This window comes from Pelobates fuscus, chromosome 8, assembly GCF_036172605.1.
Source record: "Pelobates fuscus isolate aPelFus1 chromosome 8, aPelFus1.pri, whole genome shotgun sequence".
Taxonomy (NCBI): domain Eukaryota; kingdom Metazoa; phylum Chordata; class Amphibia; order Anura; family Pelobatidae; genus Pelobates; species Pelobates fuscus.
The window spans coordinates 14,311,151-14,330,909 of NC_086324.1; the positions used below are offsets into that span (position 1 = coordinate 14,311,151).

Here is a 19,759-nt window from a genome sequence, read left to right on the forward strand (position 1 = left end):
TGGAACTTTCTATTAGATTGGCGTGAACTTTCTACACTTTGCTAAGTGCAAGTTATTTTCTATGAAGTTCAGTCACTATACCAGACTAAGACTGAAAATTTTAGTTTTTTGTCAAAGCTATTTGGGGTAAAAAAAAAAAAAAAAAACACACACACACACACACACACCCACCCCCCTTTTAACCGCTTTACTACATTAGGTTGTTGGGACTCACTAGGCACATCTCCCAGGAGATTCTATGAGACAGTCTAGCTTTTACAGTAGGCCGAGTATTATCTCATATATTAGAAACATCGTAGTCTAGCATCTCTCTTCTCCCACAATGTATAAAATATTGCTACGGTGTATTGGTGAGGTTACAGTTTAAATTTTATTATAACAAATTACAAAGAAGGCACTGGGCAAAATATTTCTTATTTTCTGTTGATGACAAACAGGAAATAAAACCCACAAAAGTATAAAATTCTAAACATTTATTTAAATAAAAAGAAAATCTGTTTTAATTGAAGTGCATGGTCTTAATAGACTAAAGGGGCTCGAATTTCCAGGAATCTTCTCATTTTACCATCAGGGATGTCACAACGGATCATATTGCTCAGATGAACGACCTTTGAGATGACTGGAAACAAAATAAAGCATATTAAAGAGGAGAAAGAAGTGAGCAAAATAACATTTAATCTGGCAGTCATAGTTCAGACAGTAATTCAGTTTTAAACAAAATAAAACTATTTTTAGCCAGGGACCTGAATAACACACCGAGTTCAAACCAAGCCGATAGCTTGGTAACTGGCTGATTAAAGGGCAGAAGTCAGATCTTTAAATCTGTCACCTCATGAGATTCAGGGAGGGAATCTGAGCAATTAATGCCAATAATTGAGCAGTGAAAGCCTGGCCCTGGTCTTTGAACTGTGGGAACTGCTGCAAGAATGAGGTCTTTGGATTAAATATCTTTAATGTCATTAAGCAAAGAGCAAGCGCTTGTGGCTCTGCCAATTCCTCCAAGAGTCCCACAGATACAAGGTGTAGGCTATTCATGGTAAATTGTGCCAATATTTGAGAGTCACTCATTGTGTGGTACGGCCCAGTCCAGCATTCTTACATCCTGGTTTAAAGCAATAAAATGTGTTTCAGCTCTGTGCCGAGGAAGTTATATTAACCCTTCAGTTTCCACATTCTCCCAGAAAGAATCAATGTTTCGGTTCTTTAACTTTTTAGAATATGGCGAGGATGCAAGGACCAGGGATTGGGGGAAAATTAAAGATATTGTCAAAGGACATTACTACAGTATTAATGATTGCCATATGTTACAGTGTTTGCTCACTATATGCAGCTACCAAGGATCCCCTACATTTATAAGAGGCAGGAGCCAACTCCCTATTGGTATGCTCTATCCCCACCCATGAGGAACTTGCTGATCATGTGTGGTTCCAGTCCAGACATCAAGTCAAGGGCTATCCACGCACACACTATTCTGGGCCTAGAATGTAGTAGCCTACAATTTGAACCATCAGATGTTGCGAGTGACATCCTAGTTTGTTTTGTTGAGACAATATACAGTTGGTACATTTTTCCATCACCATCCTCTGTGCCAAGTTGTCCCATTAGATACCTCCACCTATAATCTGAGCAAATAGTGCAGCGAAAGCCTCCATCTGACAGGAAGCGTTGATTGCACAGGAAGGTTTAGTTAGGGGTACCCAGTATGGAACCCTGTGTGACTTACCCGTCTCATCCTTAGAGTGTGAAGAAACAGTCGAAACGCCTGGATTTTACTTTTTCTTAGTTCAATCAGACTCTGTCTTCTAACCTTTGTTGGCTCATTTGTCTTCACTGGTTTAGCCGAGTATTTCATTGTGGAATCTGAGAGTGAAATCACATTAGTGCAGGAGTTATTAAAATTAGGGGTGCCTAGCCTAGCACAAGAATCCATTGAACCCCTGAAGGAGACAATATAAAAGCAACACGATTTGTGGTGGGCTTTTCCTGTTATGGATTTTGACAGACTAGTTCAGGTCATCGTGCTGTAGATACCTGGATGCATTGCTGTAATATTAATCTTTAGAAGCCATTTCTCATCCTTAAATAACCTCACAAGGCCAGCTTTGTCACATTCCTCATGAAAAGGGATATTTGAGAGGTTGTTCCAGATTGGTTTACATCTTTGTTCATGGAGGGAAAAAAATATATAAATGTGTTTTTAAACAAACCAGCCATTCATTTCAGAATGACCATTTTGTTTGTGATTACTGCCATTCTATAGAGTCATTGCAGCCATGTGTTAAAGCGTTAGGCTTGTGATCAATACAGCTCCAGGGGCTCAGAGAGTCATTTACTAAAGAGAGAACGCAAAGTGAACGTTAAGGAGGAAGCCTGTAAACCTAGCAGGGAGTTTTTCCCTTTTTGGCCATTTTAACTTTAAATTCACTTAAAAGGGTCACTATAATGACTAACTGAGCCCGTATTACAGCATTGGTCCTTAGGATGGACCATTGCATTGCAGCAGTTACAGAGTAGTCACTAAGCGGATAACTGCAGAGAACAAAGTCAATTTCAGAGTTTTAGGCAAAAATAACCAAACTGGAAACGTAACCAACGCAAAGTAGTTCTCATTTGGCCATTTTGACCCCCCCAAAAAATAAAAGTACACTTTGAACTCACTATTAGCCATGTCCTTACAAACACCTTAAGGATTCCAACCACTTAGTGAGTTTAACAAACTATTTCTCCCGGCAGGTACAATCACCACAGCCTGACAGACAGAATGAGGTCAGGTCACATACCCAGTGAGCTCCCAATACAGAAAATTAAAGTTTGTGCAATTCATCCAAGTTTAAATGTTACCAGGAGTAGGGTAGCCACATCACTGGTTCTTAAACCCCCATCCAAAAAAAATAAAAAAAATAATAAAAAAAACCAAAAACACACTAGTTCTGAGTATGCTGAGATTTGGGAATATTCACCATTAGAGCACTTTAACCCCTTAAGGACACGACGTGTGACATGTCATGATTCCCTTTTATTCCGGAAGTTTGGTCCTTAAGGGGTTAAACAGTGAGAAATAGTTATATTAAACTCTGGACTGGTTAAGGGGTAATCCTTGACAGCAAGTAATACAAGATTAAAATGATCACTAGTTAGACAAGTTACATTGAATGGGTATAGTAAGCCCATGTTAAAGGTTTTTCCTGTAATATTGGGATATTTCTCATTCAGATTACATGAAGGAAAGCAAACAGGAGCAGTAACTGAATAACAAAATAAACACAGAACGTGAAAGCCTCTATAATAACAAGTTAAAAAGTAAAACAAGAAGCGTTCACACAGCACAAACCACAACTGACCTTGTACTAATCTATCGCTCTAACAGGTTCTCAACACAGATACCCCTTCCAGCCCAGAGAGGTGTAATTTATAGACCTAGTGATTGCAAGTAGGATCACCTGGCTGTGTTAACCTTATACCCATGGATACATTGCTTGTTTTAACGTTTAGTAAATAGACCCCCATGTTAGGCCTGAGTAGTCAAATACGCAACCTTCTCTAACACAGCTATTTCCCCAAATCATGTCATTGTGTAAATCCATTCTCTATTCTGCCAATCCCCAAAATAGTCATTCACTACAGTGAGAATTGTTGGGAATTCAAAATGAATTTCTAATTCAAGGCCAAAGTAGTCAAACTGTAGAAGCATACACAAGTATGACATAGGGATAAAATGTGAATTCGAAGTGAATTTAAAATGTAAGACCAAAGTAGGTGAACTGGAAAAATTCTACAAATCTTCCAGTTTGGGTATTAGAGCCTTACATTTGAAATTCCATTTAAATACCCAACAGTTCTCACTTTAGTGATTAAACAGCCAGGCTGGGGTTCCCAAATTAACCCCTTCACTGACAGGTAATTGAAACTACAAAAAAGAACTTGAGAGAGAAGAGGATGCGGACATTTTATTCTGATGGGCAATAAATGAAAAGTGCTGCCAGGCTGTATATTGAATTCACATTCTTTGTGAGCACCATAAGCAGACAGCTAACGAGAGCGCTAACTTCTCCATTAGTTAAAGGGACACTCCAGACACCTAAAGCACTTTAGCTTGCTGAAAAGCTTTAAATGTGAAGGGTGTGTACTTTTTTTTTTTTTTTTTTTTTGGAAATTGACACTTTCATAATATTTATAAATTAAAACCTCCTGGCTTTTCTAGCAGACAACAGATCCTGTTACTTCCTGGGTTGTTTATGGTTTGGTTAGCTCAGTGGAGATAAATTTAAGAGGCAGCAATTGCCCAGAGCACCTGCCTTGCAAAGACTTCTCATTGAGCTGCATTGGGAAATCTATGATTGGACAGATACAGAAAGTCTGGGTGGGGTTAGAAGGGGGGGGGGGGGTTTGCAAAGGCAGCAGACTTTTTTTTAGATTTACCTCTGATTAAAAAAAATGCCGAATTACATGGAGGCACTGGGGGTTTATTTATTAAATAGTGATTTTTCCTTTTGTATTTTGGCAGCGGAGTGTCCCTTTTAAGGCCAGCAACTGCCATGCAGGATTATTCACCAAAGTGAGAATTCAAAAGGGAATTTCAAATCTAAGCTTAAAATAGCCAAAATGGAAAAACAATAAAATCTTTAAAGGCGCACTATACTGTCAGGTACACAAACATGTATTTCTGACACTATAGTTCTATAACCCCCATTTAGGTTGATGGCTCCTCCTTATCTCGGGTTAGAAAGGTGATATGTACGCGCAGGGCTACTGGCATCTGGTTGCTGCACAATCCGCCACCTTGACTGACATCATTAGAAGTGATGATCTCAGCCAATCACAATGCTTTCCTATGGAAAAAAGGGGGGTGGCTAATCAGCATCTTTGCATCAATGCAACCCTATGGGGAAAGTTCAGGAGACGCTGAAGGTATGCAGCACTGCGCCAGGAAACACCTCTAGTGACTGTCTGAGAAGTGGGCCCAAAGTGTTCCTAGGCTGTAATGTAAACACTGCGTTTTCTCTGAAAAGGCAGTGTTTACATTAAAAAGCCTGCAGGGACTGACTATATTCACCAGAACAAATACATTAAGCTGTAGTTTTTCTGGTGACTATACTGTCCCTTTAAGTCGGCTATGCTTTCATTTCAGGCTACTATAGCCTTAAATTTGAAACTCACTGTGAATTCTCACTTTAGTGAAAAGCCCGGATGGTGTTTTCCTGTCTTAAGGCACGAACAGAAATACCTCGCATTGGACTTGCGCAGCTGCAACACTGTTTAATAAAATACTACACTTTTATGGGGGGTTGTATTTTGCATTAGTATTTTTTTTATAATTAAATTTTTTTCTTTTTTTTACAAATGAAAGAACACAGTGTTCGAAATACAAAAGAAACATTTATAATACATGATGCGTGTACAGAGAACTACTGCAGCCAGAGGTACAAGATGAAGTACATTATATCAAAAACAGGCAGAAAAAAATATTCCATGAGATAAGAAAAAATTCTTATTTTAAGTATTTTACTTAGACGTCCAGAGAAACAGGAGAATAGAGAAAAAACCCACAACAGTTTGGAGATAAGGCTGAGTTACTTCTGATTAACAAAGTGCAGTCTAAATGGTTTCCTTCAGAGGCACGCAATGCATCCAAACATGCAGCTAATGCAAAGTGAGCTGTACTCATTGTATTCCAGCATCGATGCCACAAGCCACCATAAGCAAAGTAGACCTTATTCACTAACGTGTGAATTGTCAGCAATTCAAAGTCAATTTCGAGCCTTAGCTCAAAATGTCAGCTATGCTTTCAGTTCGGAAATTCTGGCTGAAATTATAAAATTAATTTTCAATTCCCAACAATTCCCACTTTATTGAATAATACTAGATTTGTGTTCTGCTAGGAGAATTCGTGTTCTGTTACGTTACAAAATGTCACAGTTTATTGCATCTTTGGAGAAATGATCAGATTTAGGATTTAAGGGACTCCAGGCAGTGTTCGCACTCACTCGTTCCTCCCCTAGTGTGACACATTAACCCTTTCCCCGCACACAGTCACCCTCGCCCCTCCCTTTACTTCTCAGAGGATTACTGGTTTTGTGTCCCTACTGACTGCTGCAGTGAAAGAGGAAGCAAATGCACCCTTGGCTCTGACTCAGAACACAGACTGGGAATTTCCTCACTGAAGAAAAACTCATATAAGTTTGAAGACTCAAGGTTTTCGTTCAGTGCTAGAAAGTCTGGCATCTGACCCGCCGCCTCCCTGGGCTTCACCCCATTTCAGTTTCTGTGTGACCAATCGATGGGATCATTCCAAGATTCAGGTATGGAGTGTAGATAGAGTACAGCTTCTCTGCTGACATTCATTGAGTTAATGTAACACGTGATAAGATAACACAGGCTGAGCAGAATAGACCACACAGGACAGGACCCCCGTTCAGGTATGTTAGCAGCAGTGTCACATAAAACCCAGTGTAGTTAGTATGTCGCACAGAAAGATATAAAGTTCATCGTCTGTGCTATACTCTCAGTGGTATCTCCTGTCACTCAATCAGTGTGATTCATTTATTTACTGTTATATGAAAACACTAATCTACGGACACAGTACAAACTACAAACTGTGCCTTTTGTTACTGAAATGTAACCAGTGCTAGGTACACCTGTCAGTGCTACCTCTACTGTAATGTTATGTAACCTGTGAAGTGCTAAATATAATATACATACACTGTATACCTACTGCACTTACTGTACCTCCCTCTACTGTAATGTACCCTGTAATGTGCTGAGTACACCTGTTAGCGCTATATAAATAAAATAAACATACACTGTATACCAACTGCACTTACTGTACCTCCCTCTACTGTAATGTAACCTGTAAAGTTCTGAGTACAACAGCTAGTGCTATATAAATATAATATACATACACTGTATACCTACTGCACTTACTGTACCTCCCTCTACTGTAATGTAACCTGTAAAGTGCTGAGTACACCTGTTAGCGCTATATAGATATAATATACATACACTGTATACCTACTGCACTTACTGTACCTCCCTCTACTGTAATGTAATCTGTAAAGTAGACAAAATACAAAAGTATACGGTGAAAAAATAATCTGCACTCTGGTGCTACAATCACCCTAGTGGGCCACAATAAACCACTAGAAAGAACACGATTAGTAAAATAGAGAATGGGGGTGAGAGCACTCAAAATGAAAGACAGATAAACATCATAAACATATTATCTGATTTTTTATCTGTCTTTCATTTTGAGTGCTCTCACCCCCATTCTCTATTTTACTAATCTGTAAAGTGCTGAGTACACCTGTTAGCGCTATATAGATATAATATACATACACTGTATACCTACTGCACTTACTGTACCTCCCTCTACTGTAATGTAACCTGTAAAGTGCTGAGTACACCTGTTAGCGCTATATAAATATAATATACATACACTGTATACCTACTGCACTTACTGTACCCCCCTCTACTGCAATGTACCCTGTAAAGTGCTGAGTACACCTGTCAGTGCTATATACATATAATATACATACACTGTATATCTACTGCACTTACTGTACCTCCATCTACTGTAATGTAACCTGTAAAGTGCTGAGTACACCTGTTAGCGCTATATAAATATAATATACATACACTGTATACCCACTGCACTTACTGTACCCCCCTCTACTGCAATGTACCCTGTAAAGTGCTGAGTACACCTGTCAGCGCTATATAAATAAAATATACATACACTGTATACCTACTGCACTTACTGTACCTCCCTCTACTGTAATGTAACCTGTAAAGCGCTGAGTACACCTGTTAGTGCTATATAAATAAAATATACATACACTGTATACCTACTGCACTTACTGTACCTCCCTCTACTGTAATGTAACCTGTAAAGTGCTGAGTACACCTGTTAGCGCTATATAAATATAATATACATACACTGTATACCTACTGCACTTACTGTACCTCCCTCTACTGTAATGTAACCTGTAAAGTGCTGAGTACACCTGTTAGTGCTATATAAATACAATATACATACACTGTATACCTACTGCACTTACTGTACCTCCCTCTACTGTAATGTAACCTGTAAAGTGCTGAGTACACCTGTTAGCACTATATAAATATAATATACATACACTGTATACCTACTGTACTTACTGTACCTCCCTCTACTGTAATGTAACCTGTAAAGTGCTGAGTACACCTGTTAGCGCTATATAAATATAATATACATACACTGTATACCTACTGCACTTACTGTACCCCCCTCTACTGCAATGTACCCTGTAAAAGTGCTGAGTACACCTGTCAGCGCTATATAAATAAAATATACATACACTGTATACCTACTGCACTTACTGTACCTCCCTCTACTGTAATGTAACCTGTAAAGTGCTGAGTACACCTGTTAGCGCTATATAAATATAATATACATACACTGTATACCTACTGCACTTACTGTACCTCCCTCTACTGTAATGTAACCTGTAAAGCGCTGAGTACACCTGTTAGCGCTATATAAACAATATACATACACTGTATACCTACTGCACTTACTGTACCTCCCTCTACTGTAATGTAACCTGTAAAGTGCTGAGTACACCTGTTAGCGCTATATAAATATAATATACATACACTGTATACCTACTGCACTTACTGTACCCCCCTCTACTGCAATGTACCCTGTAAAGTGCTGAGTACACCTGTTAGCACTATATAAATAAAATATACATACACTGTATACCCACTGCACTTACTGTTCCTCCCTCTACTGTAATGTAACCTGTAAAGTGCTGAGTACACCTGTTAGCACTATATATATAAAATAGACATACACTGTATACCTACTGCACTTACTGTACCCCCCTCTACTGCAATGTACCCTGTAAAGTGCTGAGTACACCTGTTAGCACTATATAAATAAAATATGCATACACTGTATACCTACTGCACTTACTGTACCTCCCTCTACTGTAATGTAACCTGTAAAGTGCTGAGTACACCTGTTAGCGCTATATAAATAATATACATACACTGTATACCTACTGCACTTACTGTACCTCCTTCTACTGTAATGTAACCTGTAAAGTGCTAAGTACACCTGTTAGTGCTATATAACTATAATATACTTACACTGTATACCTACTGCACTTACTGTACCCCCCTCTACTGCAATGTACCCTGTAAGGTGCTGAGTACACCTGTTAGCGCTATATAAATAAAATATACATACACTGTATACCTACTGCACTTACTGTACCTCCCTCTACTGTAATGTAACCTGTAAAGTGCTGAGTACACCTGTTAGCGCTATATAAATATAATATACATACACTGTATACCTACTGCACTTACTGTACCTCCTTCTACTGTAATGTAACCTGTAAAGTGCTGAGTACACCTGTTAGCGCTATATAAATAAAATATACATGCACTGTATACCTACTGCACTTACTGTACCTCCTTCTACTGTAATGTAACCTGTAAAGTGCTAAGTACACCTGTTAGTGCTATATAACTATAATATACTTACACTGTATACCTACTGCACTTACTGTACCCCCCTCTACTGCAATGTACCCTGTAAGGTGCTGAGTACACCTGTTAGCGCTATATAAATAAAATATACATACACTGTATACCTACTGCACTTACTGTACCTCCCTCTACTGTAATGTAACCTGTAAAGTGCTGAGTACACCTGTTAGCGCTATATAAATATAACATACATACACTGTATACCTACTGCACTTACTGTACCTCCTTCTACTGTAATGTAACCTGTAAAGTGCTGAGTACACCTGTTAGCGCTATATAAATAAAATATACATACACTGTATACCTACTGCACTTTTTTGTACCTCCTTCTACTGTAATGTAACCTGTAAAGTGCTAAGTACACCTGTTAGCGCTATATAAATATAATATACATACACTGTTTATCTACTGCACTTACTGTACCTCCCTCTACTGTAATGTAACCTGTAAAGTGCTGAGTACACCTGTTAGCGCTATATAAATAAAATATACATACACTGTATACCTACTGCACTTACTGTACCTCCCTCTACTGTAATGTAACCTGTAAAGTGCTGAGTACACCTGTTAGCGCTATATAAATAAAATAGGCATACACTGTATACCTACTGCACTTACTGTACCTCCTTCTACTGTAATGTAACCTGTAAAGTGCTGAGTACACCTGTTAGCGCTATATAAATAAAATACACATACACCACTGTAATGTAAAGTGCTGAGTACACCTGTTAGCGCTATAGAAATATAATATACATACACTGTATACCTACTGCACTTACTGTACCTCCCTCTACTGTAATGTAACCTGTAAAGTGCTGAGTACACCTGTTAGCGCTATATAAATAAAATATACATACACTGTATACCTACTGCACTTACTGTACCTCCCTCTACTGTAATGTAACCTGTAAAGTGCTGAGTACACCTGTTAGCGCTATATAAATATAATATACATACACTGTATACCTACTGCACTTACTGTACCTCCTTCTACTGTAATGTAACCTGTAAAGTGCTGAGTACACCTGTTAGCGCTATAGAAATAAAATACACATACAGCACTGTAATGTAAAGTGCTGAGTACACCTGTTAGCACTGTTTAAGAAAAGCGTATACATAATCTGGGCATTATGCAGGAAGTTGTTCTTGTATCTATACAGCCATTGGAATAAACAATTTGGCGTTCCTGGAGATAATGTTTGTGATGCAGCCGATTCTCCTGCAGGGTTTATTAATGTGAAGCTTGCTCGCCTGGCAATAAAGGGAGGCAGACGATGATAAATAAATACTGTGTTCCATGAAAGCGTTTCTTGAATCTGACACTGCCGGCAGCAGCCTGTACCTTTAACACAGCGCACAATGGATTCTGCTCCCGCTTGCTGCATGTTGCAATATAATCAAGATTGGTCAGAGGCTCAGTGGTTTCCAGTCTTCAGTCATTCAGAATTGAGGACCACACGCACATCTCAGCTTCCTCTTCTTAACCCCTTAAGGACCAAACTTCTGGAATAAAAGGAAATCATGACATGTCACACATCTCATGTGTCCTTGAGGGGTTAAAGGAACATAAGCCCCACAACAACTACCGCTCACTGTCAAAACCACTATCAGCAGTGTTACTTCTGCAGACTATCAATGCAAATAAGGAAGGAGCAGTCTCAATATTACTGGAAGAGCCCTGGTTCATGCCAAACCATTCCTAAAGGAGATTTTGCTGTAATAGTTATGGTTTTTGGAGCGTTCATTTGAACTGGGGATCTCTTGGACACGTTATGCAACACAAGTATATTTGTGTGAATGTTTGTGTATTTGTGTATAATGCTGAGGGTTAAATGCAGGGGTGTAATTGTGTGTAGTGTTGATTTTTCAATGCAGGGATATAATTGTGTGTAGTGTTGGTGTTTGAATGTAGGGATGTGATTGTGTGTAGTGTTGGTGTTTAAATGTAGGGATGTGATTGTGTGTAGTGTTGGTGTTTGAATGTAGGGGTGTAATTGTGTGTAGTGTTGGTGTTTCAATGCAGGGGTGCAATTGTGTGTAGTGTTAGTATGTGTATGTAGGAGTGTGATTTTATGTAGTGTTGGCATTTGATGTAGGAGTGTAATTGTGTGTAGATTTGGTGTTTGCATGTATGGGTGTAATTGTGTGTAGTTTTGGTGTTTGCATGTAGGAGTGTGATTGTGTGTAGTGTTGGTGTTTGAATGTAGGGGTGTGATTGTGTGTAGTGTTGGTGTTTGTATGTAGGGATGTGATTTTGTGTAGTGTTGGTGTTTGAATGCAAGTGTGTGTCTGTAGTGTTGGCGTTTGTATGTAGGGGTGTGTCTCTTTATAGTGTTGTTTGAATGCAGGACTGTTTTTGTGTACAGTGTTGGGGCTTGCATGCAGGGGTGTAGTTTGTGTAATGGTGACTGCATGCAGGCATGCATTCACAAATACACATACATTAGCACACACATACAGGTGTTCACTACCATGCACATAAACACACCTACATTGCCACGCACATACAGGTGTTGTCACGCACAGAAACACACATACAATACAGGTGTCCATAGACACATACATACACAGATACACTCCATGAGATACACACACACAGCTCGTCATACATGCACAGATACATTGACACACATTCACTTATACACACACAGAGGTCCACAAATGCTTACTTAGTTTACTCGTCTAATTTCCAGCTCTGAGACTCCTCTGCTGTTCCACCTCTGAAGATGGCAGCATGGATCTCATCCAGTCCAATGCTTCTAATAGAGAAACATTAATGGACACGATATGCATGCGCGGCCAAACATTCCACACCTCAAATCAAATCCTACTATGTGCAGCACCTGGTTGCAGGACAGAGTTTGATGAAGCGCCTCTAGTGGCTGTTAGGAAGAGGGGTATTTAACCCTTCAATTTAAACATTACAGGTTATAGAAAACAGTGTTTAACATTTAAGGCTAAAAATGATATGGCCATTGCAAGCATTGAGATGAAGTAGTCTGGTTGACTTTACTGTCCTTTAATATATCTATTATGTCTAATTATATAATATGTATAATTATGTCTAATTATATGGACAAGCTCTCTGCCTGATATCATTTGGACACTTTGTGGATATTCATAAAATAATGTTTATTAATAACCTAGGATGATGATGATTTTTTTCATGTCTTAAAATAGTTTTACAAAGGAAGGAAACTAAAGTTAAATTATTACTGCAAACGTCTGCTGATACTCGACCTATGGAAACAGCTGAAACTGAAAAAACTATGCTCTTTCACTTCCTTAAATGTGACATCTTTATATCACTGGGTCTACTCACTGAAATCTCGTTAGGAATACAAACATGTATTTCTAACCACAGGCATGGGCCGGGTGCGCCCAGACACACCCTAATACACCCACCAGTATTGGCTATGGCTAGATGAGTGTCAGGGAGATCAGGAGGTCTGCATTGAGGGAACTTTCCCGGTGGGCTTACCACGGCTGCCAGCGATTTTTAGTTTTAAATATTGTCCTCCCCACCCTGGAAGAGTGATCGGGAGGTTGCTCCCCGCAATAATTTAGGCAGGTAAAGGCCATTGGAATACATAATGACATCATATTCTGGTGGCCAATACCCTGCGACAGGCTGGGGGAATGGAGGATATGTATAGATAGATGTTTCCTGGCAAAAAGTGAAGCTTCCAGGTAGCATCTGGTAAGCAAGAACTTAATGAGAGTGTGATGTGTGTCAGTGTTTTTATGGGTCACTGTGTGTGTCAGTATGTTTGTGTGAGTCACTGCATGTCAGTGTTTGTGTATGGGTCACTCTGTGTGTCAGCGTGTTTCTATGGGTCACTGTGTGTGTCAGTGTTTGTATGGGTCACTGTGTGTGTCAGTATGTTTCTATGGGTCACTGTGTGTGTCAGTGTTTGTATGGGTCACTGTGTGTGTCAGTATGTTTGTATCGGTCACTCTGTGTGTCAGCATGTTTGTATGAGTCAGTGTGTTTGTATGGGTCACTGTGTGCGTCAGTGAGTGTGTATGGATCACTGTGTGTGTCAGTATGTTTGTATGGGTCACTGTGTGTGTGAGTGTTTTTGCATGGGTCACTGTGTGTGCCAGCATGTTTCTATGGGTCACTGTGTGTGTCAGTGTTTGTATTGGTCACTCTGTGTGTCAGTATGTTTGTATGAGTCAGTGTGTTTGTATGGGTCACTGTGTGTGTCAGTGAGTGTGTATGGATAACTGTGTGTGTCAGTATGTTTGTATGGGTCACAGTGTGTGTCAGTATGGTTGTATGGGTCACTGTGTGTGTCACTGTTTTTATGGGTCACTGTGTGTGTCAGTATGTTGTATGAGTCAGAGTCACTGTGTGCCAGTGTTTGCATGGGTCACTGTGTGTGTCAGTATGTTTGTATGGGTCACTATATGCTACTTTGGCCTTAATTAGAAATTCACGCTAAATTCTCATTTTAGTAAATAATCCTGCATATCTTGTAATAATAATATCATACATTCAAATGTCATGGATATGTACCAGGAATGTGTCCAGGAGCAGAGCTGATCAAGGAAAGTTTAGGGGACCTCATGAGCTACGTTTTATATCTTCGAAGTGTCCCTATTTAGGAAGGGAAGTTCCTGTTTTGGGCCCTTTTTAGGAGTTCCATAATAATACTCCCAGTAATGTGTCTGAGTGTATAACCGAGCTCCACTTCAATAATACTCCCAGTAATGTGTCTAAGTGTATAACAGAACTCCACAGCAATATTACTCCCAGTAATGTGTCTGAGTGTATAACAGAGCTCCACAGCAATAATACTCCCAGTAATGTGTCTGAGTGTATAACAGAACACCACAGCAATATTACTCCCAGTAATGTGTCTGAGTGTATAACAGAGCTCCACAGCAATAATACTCCCAGTAATGTGTCTGAGTGTATAACAGAGCTCCACAGCAATAATACTCCCAGTAATGTGTCTGAGTGTATAACGGAGCTCCACAGCAATAATACTCCCAGTAATGTGTCTGAGTGTATAACAGAGTTCCACAGCAATAATACTCCCAGTAATGTGTCTGAGTGTATAACAGAGCCCCACGGCAATAATACTCCCAGTAATGTGTCTGAGTGTAGAACAGAGCTCCACCACAATAATAATCCCAGTAATGTGTCTGAGTGTATAACAGAGCTCCACAGCAATAATACTCCCAGTAATGTGTCTGAGTGTATAACAGAGTTCCACAGCAATAATACTCCCAGTAATGAATCTGAGTGTAGAACAGAGCTCCACCGCAATAATAATCCCAGTAATGTGTCTGAGTGTATAACAGAGCTCCACAGCAATAATACTCCCAGTAATGTGTCTGACTGTATAACAGAACTCCACAGCAATAATACTCCCAGTAATGTGTCTGAGTGTATAACAGAGCTCCACAGCGATAATACTCCCAGTAATGTGTCTGAGTGTATAACAGAACTCCACAGCAATAATACTCCCAGTAATGTGTCTGAGAGTATAACAGAGCTCCACAGCAATAATACTCCCAGTAATGTGTCTGAGTGTATAACAGAGCTCCACAGCAATCATACTCCCAGTAATGTGTCTGAGAGTATAACAGAGCTCCACAGCAATAATACTCCCAGTAATGTCACTGGGTGTATAATAGAGCTCCACAGCAATATTACTCCCAGTAATGGGTCTTTAAACTACAATAAATATGTTTAGAAATCAGTCTGTGTAAATGAGATACATTGTTCTTGTTCTACATTACATTGTAGTTAAATAAATTGTTATTAGTAAGTCACCTAAAATTCATCAGAACAGCTGCACCCTTACCAACACCACTAAAATTAAAGTATTCCCCTCTTTGTCCATTGGAAATTTTGGGAGAAATGTGGCTCATCCAGTTTAGAGCAAGCTCTCAGTATCTTTTTTACATAGTTTAATGTATAAATATGTATTTCATGTATTTAATAATATGTAGTTAAAAGATTCATTGAGTTGTATTGCTGTGTGGCTCGGTAAAATATACTCATGCTTACCAATAAAATGTAGGATAATTTTTTTCTAGAAAAGGGTCTCTTAGGGGGGCTATTCCAACAAATGTGGGGCTCTTGGTAAGGATAACAAAGTGTAAAACACTCATGAGTTGGTATATAAAGCAGCTTAGGGTTAAATATTTAAATATCCTCTCATCACAACTCATGGAAACAGCACCTTACAAACATCTAGAATGTCAAAGTTAGCCATCACTTGCCCAATGCTTAGTTTGGACTCCTTCAAGATGACACAAAATGTTCTTTTTTTCACTAAACCATGAATCATTTAAACCAAAATATTTAGAAAACAATTAAGTAAATAAATCCCAACTATGGCTTCTTTCCATTAAGTTTCCCCCTATGTCTTAGTGACTAGACTCTCCCTTGCTGCTTTCCTTTATTTATATTTATTATCTGTGATTCCATGTGCGAGATCCCAAGACCTGGGGGCAGCCATTTTGTTCTACTCTGTGCATGACGTCTGCTATTTGCCTTTTACGGTTTACTGATGGATTGTGGGTAAATGTAATTGGCAATTGAAACAGAACCTTGGTTTAAGCTCCACCCACTGTCAAGTTTTGTCAACTTTACCAGCTCTCCTTTTTATGTACGTTATTCTTTTTATGTACGTTATTAAAATTAAAGCGCTCCGGAATAAAACACAGAGAGATTCAGGTACAGGGAGCTGTGGTGAAGCAGACTAGATACATTTTTATTTTGGTAACAAGTAACTGGTAGAGGCCTAAATCCAAGTGATTTCTCCTAAATGCATAAATTGTTTTTATTACGCGGTAATCTCTCATAGTGAACTGCATGAGATACTTTTAGCAAAATCTGGATACATTTACTGCAACTTCCTCATCTCTCTGTTTACGGACTTCTTCTTAGAAAGTAACGAGGTTAGAGTGTCAGGATCGCCGTATATACGGATTATCACTATTGCATAATCTGTGCACCAAGAAAGGACTGCGGCTTAGAATAGGGGCAAAAACACAGGGCTTTTAAAGGTGACTGGCTGGTTTTAAATACGGTGAAAAGGCAAATAATATCCGAGCCTACAAGACATGCTTCCACGAGTTCCTCCATCTTGCCGGCTGCTCGCCGTGTTTTGCCTTATATTTCTGGATTTTCCTCAGTGACAGCTAGTTATGTCTGTCAGTCTATGGTGGGGTGTAAGAAGCACACATTGGGGGAGATGAAACACTGAGATTTAGAGCTGTGGGATTTTTTAAATGTTCTACGTTATAGCAAACATAACTGTGTGTTTCACACGCTATGGTCTCTTTGTGTGACGTTATTAATTATCAGCAATGTGTATTTTGATTTTAGAAGATTTACACAGAAAGAGAAACTATGGGGCCGTCTCAGCACCAGAACCAAAGGAGGAAAAAGATCAAACTTACCTGGATGAAAAAATTGCCATACCTACCACAAACAGGGTGAGTGTGCGCCACAGAGGGGGAGGGAGTGTGTGACACAGAGGGTGAGGGAGTGTGCGACACAGAGGGGGAAGGAGTGTGCAACACATAGGGGGAGGGAATGTGTGACACAGAGGGGGAGGGAGTTTGTGACACAGAGGGGGAGGGAGTGTGCGACACAGAGGGGGAAGGAGTGTGCGACACAGAGGGGGAGGGAATGTGAGACACAGCGGGGGAGGGAGTTTGTGACACAGAGGGGAGGGAGTGTGCGACACAGAGGGTGAGGGTGTGCGCGACACAGAGGGGGAAGGAGTGTGCGACACAGAGGGGGAGGGAATGTGAGACACAGCGGGGGAGGGAGTTTGTGACACAGAGGGGAGGGAGTGTGCGACACAGAGGGGGAGGGAGTGTGCGACACAGAGGGGGAGGGAGTGTGTGACACAGAGGGGGAGGGGATGTGTGACACAGAGGGGGAGGGAGTTTGTGACACAGAGGGGGAGGGAGTGTGTGACACAGAGGGGGAGGGAGTGTGCGACACAGAGAGGGAGGGAATGTGTGACACAGAGGGGGAGGGAGTTTGTGACACAGAGGGGGAGGGAGTGTGCAACACAGAGGGGGAGGGAATGTGTGACACAGAAGGGGAGGGAGTTTGTGACACAGAGGGGAGGGAGTGTGCGACACAGAGGGGGAAGGGAATGTGTGACACAGACGGGGAGGGAGTGTGTGACACAGAGGGGGGGAGTGTGCAATACAGAGGGGGAGGGAGTGTGCGACACAGAGGGGGAGGGAGTGTGTGACACAGAGGGGGAGGGAGTGTGTGACACAGAGAGGGACTGAGTGTGTGACACAGAGGGGAGGGAGTGTGCGACACAGAGGGGGAGGGAGTGTGCGACACAGAGGGGAGGGAGTGTGCAACACAGAGGGGGAGGGAGTTTGTGACACAGAGGGAGAGGGAGTGTGTAACACAATAGTGCAGGAGTGATTCACACTTTGCGGGAGTGTGTGACATAAAGAGTGTGTATGTGTAATGTACCTTTCATTGTTGGAAGGTATGGATTTTGAAGCATGTACGTCAGGCTGGCTATTAGCTCCACTCAGGGGCCAGGGCTGCTATTGTACTTTTGAGGAGATATGTTACGAGCTGAGTGCACTTTGCACAATGTCAGCAAATCTAATGAGTCCCCTTTCACCAGAGACCAAAAGAGCAACAGTGGTAAGGAGCCAAATTCAGGATAGTCCCACCAAGGAGGTGTAAGTAAGGGATCTGCTGAGGGTGAGTGGCTGACAAAGTGTGAGTATGTGTAACAGAACTGAAAGCATCACTTTGAATTTTCACGTTAGTGAATAAGGCTGGTAGTGTGTATGTGACACAGATAATGAGTGTGTGAGTAGGTGTGGCATGCCCACATACCTGTTAATATATTAATACACGTTCCAGGTGGCTTTATAACCCCTGCTGGGAATGCTGCGGTTCCTGTGGCCCCGTGTAACCCATGTATGTGGCTGAGCTGACATTGCCTCATATGATGCTGTTCCTCGTGGTTATGTTATAAAAATGGGTTTTATGTCCTGGAGATATTGTTTTACTAAGTTTGGGGGGAAAAAAGCTGAGGGCAATGTGATGCCCTGAACTTAATATAACCATGATTCTTAAAGGGACACTCCACTGCCCAAATACAAAATAAACAAAAATCAATCTTTAGTAGATATCCCCCAAATGAAAACTTGCATGCATTCATTATGCCTTTTTTTCATCGGGGGTTAATCTAAAAACCACTTGCAACAGCTGCAAATCTCTTGCCTGCTGTCTTTGCAAGCCCTCCCCTTCTAACCCCACACAGATTTTGTAGCTGTCCAATCACTGACTGCCCAATGCATCTCAATGAGAAGTCTTTGCAAGACAGGTGCTCTGGGCAATTGCTGTCTCCTGAGTTTAGTTGCATTGACCAGGAAGTAACAGGACCAGTTGTATGACTGAAAGCCAAGGGGGTATAACTAGGTTAAATTATAAAAGTGTAAATTTTCCTTTGAAATCTGCACTTTTTGCAAAATACTCTCCTAGTATAAGAGAATACTAAAACTTCACTCACCTGGTATAGGTGAGAACTCACCCTGGTATAGGAGAGTATCAGAACCTCTCACCCTGGTATAGAAGAGCACCAGAACCTCACTCACCCTGGTATATGAGAGTACCAGAACCTCACTAACCCTGGTATAGGAGCGTACCAGAACCTCACTAACCCTGGTATAGGAGAGTACAAGAACCTCACTCACCCTGGTATAGGAGAGTACAAGAACCTCATTCACCCTGGTATAGGAGAGTACCAGAACCTCACTCACCCTGGTATAGGAGAGTACCAGAACCTCACTCACCCTGGTATAGGAGTGTACCAGAACCTCACTCACCCTGGTATAGGAGAGTACCAGAACCTCACTCACCCTGGTATAGGGGCGTAACAGAACCTCACTCACCCTGGTATAGGAGAGTACCAGAACCTCACTCACCCTGGTATAGGAGAGTACCAGAACCTCACTCACCCTGGTATAGGAGAGTACCAGACTCTCTCACCCTGGTATAGGGGCATACCAGAACCTCACTCACCCTGATATAGGAGAGTACAAGAACCTCACTCACCCTGGTAAAGGAGAGTACCAGAACCTCACTCACCCTGATATAGGAGAGTACAAGAACCTCACTCACCCTGGTAAAGGAGAGTACCAGAACCTCACTCACCCTGGTATAGGAGAGTACCAGAACCTCACTCACCCTGGTATAGGAGAGTAC

At 40.9% G+C, this 19,759-nt stretch overlaps 1 protein-coding gene and 1 long non-coding RNA gene across 2 annotated transcripts in view; one reads left to right on the plus strand and one right to left on the minus strand.

The window, feature by feature from the left end:
- Positions 1 to 458: 458 nt before the first annotated feature.
- LOC134571146 (uncharacterized) lies at positions 459 to 3,431 on the minus strand. Its single transcript, XR_010085190.1, has 3 exons — positions 3,342 to 3,431; positions 1,724 to 1,860; positions 459 to 619 (listed from the first exon to the last, which is right to left on the minus strand). It is a non-coding gene; the product is annotated as an uncharacterized LOC134571146 (long non-coding RNA).
- A 2,653-nt stretch (positions 3,432 to 6,084) lies between these two features.
- The window catches only part of SLC11A1 (solute carrier family 11 member 1), a 42,901-nt gene continuing 29,226 nt past the window's right edge, over positions 6,085 to 19,759 (plus strand). Inside the window, exons 1-2 of the mRNA XM_063429264.1 lie at positions 6,085 to 6,299; positions 16,886 to 16,995. Of these exons, the coding sequence (XP_063285334.1) occupies positions 6,278 to 6,299; positions 16,886 to 16,995 (132 nt within the window). The 5' untranslated portion in view covers positions 6,085 to 6,277. The remainder of the gene's footprint in view (positions 6,300 to 16,885; positions 16,996 to 19,759) is intronic.